Below are 8,069 nucleotides of genomic sequence, written 5' to 3' on the forward strand. Positions count from 1 at the left end.
AATAAAAGCGTAATTTGTCAGATCTGACGCCGTCGATCAGCCCTTACTCCGATTTCTCTGATACCAAAGTTTATAAAACCAATGATGCTTATATTCGTTATTAATATTTTTTTGTTCCTATAAAGACGTACTGCTAAAATCTAATCTTTCCGAGCTTTCTCAAAAATTAAGACCGTACCTGCTTAAAATAATTAAAACAAGTCAGTAATGTCACATATCATTGCAAGTATCTTATTTTTCCCGGCAATGCTAACAAAATCAGTAGTTTCGTTATGAATATCGCTATGTATCTTTTCAAAGGAAAGATATATCGAAATAACTATTTTAACGAAAGTTGTTGAAGGTTTCACCTAACTTAAAAAATAATTGAAATTAATTCAATTATGAACAAATTTTGATGACGCGCTAAACCGAGAATGAATTTCCTGTAATTAGCGCCAGCCATCAGTTCTGGGCACCGCGTATACTGACCTGATCTTACTAAGAAAATTACTGGGCAATCTAATATTTTTCAAACTAAAATAAGGCTTTTCATAGCACACCACTTCTGAAGAGAGATTACAGTGAAAATACGAAACCAGCCCAATGTAAGGTGGCACTCGTGACTGGAGGAGCGCGCGGTATTGGTTACCACATTTCTGACAGCCTACTAGAAGCTGGTGCAAAAGTAAGTAATCCTATACATACAGGGAAAAAAATAGGTAATACGTACAATATTTCTAGGCTGTCGTATTAGGGGATATTCTGGTTGATGACCTAGAAGAGGCTACCTGTAGGCTTAATGAGAAGTATGGAGAAAACAGGGCTCTGTTTCAACCTTGCGACGTCACCAAAAAGGAGGAAATGGAAAGTAAGAAGCGTTTGTTTGTTGCAAGTCTCAATATCAATTTAAAATTTGCATTTGTTTCTCATTGTGTTAATCTGTCAAAATTTCCTTTACATAGTTTTGAATAATTATTGTTGAAAGTGGAACGTTTTTGTGTGAACACGAGTTGCAATACAAGGACTACACACTACGTTACAAATACATACGAGTTTTGTTATTTTTAGAAATATTTAAATGCACCGCGGAAAAATTTGGAAAACTCGACATTGTTGTTAATAATGCTGGCGTTGCTGAATCAGAGTGGGATAAGGTGATCAATATCAATACGGTGAGTACAAATATTAATGAAATAATTATGTAACTGTTAACCATAAGGTACCTGTACCAGCTAGACCATTTTTTAATAAGGCCAAAACAGCGCCATTTCAAAGAGAATCTTTTGGAATATTCAATTAACCCAATATTCCTACCGAAAACAATTTACGTGTTTCATAAGTACGGAGCGTCAGTTACTGCAAACGTTAATTGACGTATTTTGGTGTTGAATAAAATAAGTCCGAGAAGCTGCTTGTTCTTATTTCCGCCAGGGAAACATGACTGAAGCGCTATATGAAATGATGTTTAACAGAAAATTATCAAGGAAGTAGAACTAAATCCAGACGATATCCGAACGAGATTCTGCGTAATGTTTACGAAAATAAATGAATGAAAGAAGTTTGGGAAATGTATCGAGGGCACATTGCAGAAAACAAGGATGAGAATTTACCAGACCTCAAAAATGTTCATTAGATGAACCCTCTTTATTCCCAACCCTGTAAAACAGCTCTCAAGAGAAAATAGATGTAGTAACAGAAATATATCCAATAGAAGATAAGAATATCCATTCCAAAGATGAGTTGTAAGAACGGTCCATATTACAAGATTTCGGGACACAGAGCAACATCCTTTATAGTTGAAACAAAGTTTATGTTGAACACAGAGACATAGTTCCGGAGTATATGGCATTTGATAAACCTAGGTAATTACCGGAATTACAATTAGAGGGAGGTGGTAGCTAAGACTGCGACAGAGAAATTAGATAATGTCAACCGAGATGAGGACGTTACAAATCAAGGACTGAAAAGTCACAGGTCAGGAGCTTCAGACAGTGCATCCAAACGCCAGAACACACAACACACAGCAAATTATAGACTAGGTGGCTCATCTCCAGTTTCGGAATTTCTCCATTTAAAGAAGAAAACAATATCTCTTTCGACGTTGAGAAATTTAAACCAATTATATGGTTACTAACCCAGAAATTACGCGCTTCTATTAAAACCACATGTGGAGGTTAGTTTAATACGCTCGTTATATCAAAGAAGTTTGATATTAAATAAAATAAGAAATTGCAGACTAAAGAAAATCAATATTGTTTTGTTCGTGAAGAAGATGTGCTTACAATATTCTCATGAGGGATGTGTTGAATTGCATAAGGAAGACAATTTAAATAATATATTATGGGTGAAAATAAATGTGGTTATATAAATATTACCTTATAATTTGCAGCTGTCTTAAATTTAAAATATAAAATGTGGACAGTGACCTCATTTCGGTCGGTAGAAGCTGTTAACTTATTTTTCACACAGTATACCTAAAACTATTTATTCAAAACTTAATTGGTGCAAGTACCTTATTAGACCAATCAATAGAGGTTTTGTTTGTGACAAAAATACTAGTAGCAAACGGACTGTGCCATCATATGAAAGACAGTTTGTGTAGATGTATGCATATATGTTTCTTACTCCAATTTACTATTAATTAATATTTTATAAACATTTTTAAACAAAAACGCATTTTTTCCAGTTTTTTTGCTTATAAAACCTAAACTAACGAAGCAATATAAATGCTATAAAGAGACAATTTATAGAGAATCGAAATACAAATAAAACGAGAGGTCGATCGATCCGATCGGATAATTAGAAACGAAGAACATTCGGAAAAATCGGAAAATTTAGCGTTTTCTTTTAAATTCGTTACTCAGTCATTTTTAAGTTGTATAGCTGACCCTGTGTAGAAAACTAGCAAATTATATGTAGTTTAAGTGTGCACAAATCAGGCGCTGTCGGACCATTAGTTTTGGCACAATTGCAATTTGAATTTTTGTGGACTATTTCTGGATGCGTTGGAGGTGGTCCGATTTTATTTTTTTCAGCCAGATTTTAAAAGTAAAAGTATAACACTACAAAACATATATTCTAATTTTCCGATAGAATGGTGTGAAATAGGTGAAAAATTCCCCCAAACATGCTCAAAAACGCCCGACCGCGCGTACTCTCGAGTAGTGGGGGAAGGTCGGTTTTCTTTGTTTCTAATTATCCGATCGGATCGATCGACCTCTCGTTTTATTCGTATTTCGATTCTCTACAAATTGTCTCCTTATAGCATTTAGATTGCTTCGTTAGTTTAGGTTTTATAAGCAAAAAACTAAATAAATGCGTTTTTTGTATATACATGTTTATAACATACTCTTATTAATTAATAGTAAATTGGAGTAGGAAACATATAAGCATATATCTACAGACTGTCTTTTATATGATGGCACTATTGACTGGCCTATATTTAATTGTCGTTGAGAAGCCGTCAACACAAGAAGATAATGAAAGTAAACTTCAATGTATTTGGATTACGGGCATTTTAGTCCAGGCGGTATCTGTCTTACAAAGGGTGTACTTGGGTAAAACGCATACGATCGGAGATTTTTGCTTTAACGGCTTCTAAATAACATCAGAAATGATAATTTTTCTATGCAAATAAAAAAAACGTGAGCTTAATTGTTATTACAAAAAAGTATAAAAAAATAACAAAAAAAATCATTTTTTTCTTGGATTTCTCGTCGACAACTTAGCAATTGTTCATTTTAGACAAAAATGGAAGAGGAAAAAAAGTTTTGTAATTAAATTTTGATCAAGATAGAGTTAGTTGCAATTCGAAAAAATAATTATTGTTGTTGCAAAAATCGGAAAAATCATTTAAAAAATTGCAAAAAATGCTAGTTTATTTGTCAATTTTTTTCAGACACTTGAATAATACCTAGGATCTTCATACTTTTCCCAATTAAACTTCTTAGTGCATAGAATCATCACACCAAATTTCATCCAATTCGGTTCGATAGTTTTTACATAATAATTGTTTAATTTTTTTTATTTTTTTTAAATTAAAGAATTTTCAAAATCAAATTTCTAAAAATCTAAAGCCTTTGAATACTTGAAAATTTCACCACAAAAAGAAGAGCTCTCAAGCTTTAAAATGCTTTTTGAAAAATTCAAATCGGACGATTAGGTGAGCCGTGGTGATTGTTTAAACATTTTCGCAATTTTCACGCTTATAAACAATTGCAATAATTTAATGTTTTTTCAAATTTTTTTTTATTTTAAAATATGGTTTGAAAGTACTCGGAAAGGCGAGTATTTAAAAAAAAACCTGATGATCCGCCCATTATTTTCGGAGTTATAGCCCGTTAAAGTTAACCCTTATTTACAGCAAAACTATAAGGGCTGTTTTTTGAACCAATAGGTTTGTTATTCCGAGTACTTTCCAGATATAAATTTTCAAAATTTGCAATCACGGGCGTCCCATTTAAAATGTCACTCAAAGATATTCAAGACCGCGTGAAATCAATGAGGTATCAGTGGTGGGGGGAGCAAACACACAGCTACTCCGATCTGAATTCTCGAGTTCAAAATTGCGACACTCGGAAAAATTTCACTTATCTCAGCGTCTAATGGACCAATTTCGATGATTTTTTTTTAAATCGATGTCTCGCAACTAAAAAATTCAATTATCATATTTTCAACTACATTTTATTATTAATTATTGGACTTTTGACATGCCGATAAACAGTTACTTTAAAAAATGATTAATTTATTATGTTTATTTATTTACTATGTTAATTTTCACGACCAAAATTTTTGCATGTTGCACCATGTTGTTGGTATTAATTAAGTTTCCAAAAGATTCTTATACTTTTTTTTATAAATAAAAAATAAATTTTAGATAAATATTTTAAAAGTAAACGAAAAAATTAAAATTATAATTATTCACAATTTATTTTTTTTGAAAGATTTTTAGAAATTTATCGTACAACTAAAAATTAATACCAATTTTCAGTTGTTTATTTAAATAATTATTGTTTAAACAATTTTATAATATTTAAACAAACTTACTAGTATTACCTGGTGCAACATGCAAAAATTTTGGTCGTGAATATTAACATAGTAAATAAATAAACATAATAAATTAATCATTTTTTAAAGTAACTGTTTATCGGCATGTCAAAAGTCCAATAATTAATAATAAAATGTAGTTGAAAATATGATAATTGAATTTTTTAGTTGCGAGACATCGATTTAAAAAAAAATCATCGAAATTGGTCCATTAGACGCTGAGATAAGTGAAATTTTTCCGAGTGTCGCAGTTTTGAACTCGAGAATTCAGATCGGAGTAGCTGTGTGTTTGCTCCCCCCACCACTGATACCTCATTGATTTCACGCGGTCTTGAATATCTTTGAGTGACATTTTAAATGGGACGCCCGTGATTGCAAATTTTGAAAATTTATATCTGGAAAGTACTCGGAATGACAAACCTATTAGTTCAAAAAACAGCCCTTATACCCTTATAGTTTTGCTGTAAATAAGGGTTAACTTTAACGGGCTATAACTCCGAAAATAATGGGCGGATCATCAGTTTTTTTTTAAATACTCGTCTTTCCGAGTACTTTCAAACCATATTTTAAAATTAAAAAAAAATTTAAAAAAACATTAAATTATTGCAATTGTTTATAAGCGTGAAAATTGCGAAAATGTTTAAACAATCACCACGGCTCACCTAATCGTCCGATTTGAATTTTTCAAAAAGCATTTTAAAGCTTGAGAGCTCTTCTTTTTGTGGTGAAATTTTCAAGTATTCAAAGGCTTTAGATTTTTAGAAATTTGATTTTGAAAATTTTTTAATTTAAAAAAAATAAAAAAAATTAAACAATTATTATGTAAAAACTATCGAACCGAATTGGATGAAATTTGGTGTGATGATTCTATGCACTAAGAAGTTTAATTGGAAAAAGTATGAAGATCCTAGGTATTATTCAAGTGTCTGAAAAAAATTTACAAATAAACTAGCATTTTTTGCAATTTTTTAAATGATTTTTCCGATTTTTGCAACAACAATAATTATTTTTTCGAATTGCAACTAACTCTATCTTGATCAAAATTTAATTGCAAAACTTTTTTCCGCTTCCATATTTGTCTAAAACGAATAGTTGCTAAGTTGTCGACGAGAAATCCAAGAAAAAAATGATTTTTTTTGCAATTTTTTTATACTTAGTTGCAATAACAATTAAGCCCACGTTTTTTTTTATTTGCATAGAAATATTATCATTTCTGATGTTATTTAAAAGCCGTTAAAGCAAAAATCTCCGATCATATGCGTTTTACCCAACACGAAACAAGTACCGCCTGGACTATTTAGAATTCACAATCACAGTTACACACATCTGCAGTATACAGTTTGATTGATAGACATTTCGTTTGATGAACATACTCCTTATTAGTCTTATTTTGAGTAATTCTAAAGATACAGTATTTGTGTGCTAAAAACTAGAATATTTATTGATTGCTTCCCATTTATAATATTCACAATATTCAATTAGAGAACGTGCATTGGAAATATCTGGAGATCACACATTTAGTTAATTTATCATCCTCGTACACCCCAAGAATTGTTGTTTTCTTGTGATCAATTATTGAATTATCAGAAGTGTAGAGCGACTTAATATACATATTTTGAATAACATAAAAAAAATTGTTAAGCAAAAGTTATCCTATTCTTTGTTATTTATTTATCTATTTCTATCTTATTTGTTGTGTTTTGTTAATGAGAATGTCGCAGGAATGACTTGGTTCTCAGAAAGTCGTACTGTGTAATGCTCTACGGAAAACTTTCCTAACATTTCTATTTTTTTTGACAGACTGGACTCGTCCTGGGAACTATACTGGGCTTCCAACATATGGGCGCCCACAAAGGAGGCAGAGGTGGATACATTATCAACGTGTCCTCGATTCTGGGCCTGCAGCCGCTCTTCAGCATGCCGGTGTACAGCGGCACCAAGTGGTTCGTCATCGGATTCACCAAATCCATGGGTTCCGAATATTTCCACAACTTGAGCAAGGTGAAAGTTATGGCGGTGTGTCCCGGTGTCACGGACACAGAGATCATAAAGAATGCGGGCAAAGCGACGTTGCCGACTTTCGACAAATTGGACAAGGAGGCCGCTAAGAGTCTCGCGTCGTTGCCACCGCAAGGGTAATTTCATTTTGAACTAATTTTTTTTAAGCGGAAGTCTGTAGGTTTGTTCTAACTTTTGTTGTCTTGTTTATATTCGCGCGTGATCTTATATTTGTACTATTTCCTATTTAACAATTTAACTAACAAAATCTCTTAGAGAAAATATAATTTCTATGACATTTTGGATTCCAATTTGTGTTTCCCTAAGGGCTTAAAGTTCTGTCGTAAAAAAACAAAGACGATTTGAACCCTGTTTCAATTGAGTTTCAATTATTACAAGTACGTTATTAAATCGTATGCAAATTGCATGTTGGAACAGACCTAATGACTGTTCAACTTTGGTTCTATGGCAGATGTTAACAGTTCACGATAGAAAATTCTGTGGTATATTCAGATATTTCAGTTACAACGACTTATTATTTTAACAAAAAATATGTTACCTTTATTAGCAACTAAGAAAAAAAGGTTTTTTATCCTGGGAAGAATACATTTTTTTGCAGATGTTTTAAAGCACATTTCCTGTTAAAGTGGACAAAAAAATGTGTCTGTTATTGATTGCATTGCGCTGTGACAAACTTAGATCATTTACAAGACTAAAACTAAAAACTACTACAAATAAGTTTACACAATAACTGCTGAAACAAAACATTTTTTGGACGATCTCAAGAACCAAGCCGTTGCCGACCCATGTTCATATGAACTTTTATCTCAAAATTAGTCAAAGATTGACCTTTTAAAATTTGTACAAGTACTTAAAAAACACCGTGTATAGTATATTATTACAGGATGTTTGTAAACAAGTGCGAAATATTTTAGGGCGTGGTTGCCGAAGTAGTTCTGTGAAAAAAAGTTCATATAAACGTAGATCGAAATATGCTTCGTTTCGGAGATACAGAGTGTTTAAATTTAAATTTTTTATTTATT

The 8,069-nt window shown here is 32.0% G+C and overlaps 1 protein-coding gene across 1 annotated transcript in view; it reads left to right on the forward strand.

The window, feature by feature from the left end:
* The window catches only part of LOC108904819 (peroxisomal hydratase-dehydrogenase-epimerase-like), a 28,436-nt gene that overhangs the window by 15,980 nt on the left and 4,387 nt on the right, over positions 1-8,069 (forward strand). The window contains exons 8-11 of the mRNA XM_018707495.2: positions 538-667; positions 724-850; positions 1,051-1,154; positions 6,829-7,163. Coding sequence (XP_018563011.2) covers positions 538-667; positions 724-850; positions 1,051-1,154; positions 6,829-7,163 — 696 coding nt within the window. The remainder of the gene's footprint in view (positions 1-537; positions 668-723; positions 851-1,050; positions 1,155-6,828; positions 7,164-8,069) is intronic.

This window comes from Anoplophora glabripennis, unplaced genomic scaffold, assembly GCF_000390285.2.
Source record: "Anoplophora glabripennis isolate ALB-LARVAE unplaced genomic scaffold, Agla_2.0 scaffold104, whole genome shotgun sequence".
NCBI lineage: Eukaryota > Metazoa > Arthropoda > Insecta > Coleoptera > Cerambycidae > Anoplophora > Anoplophora glabripennis.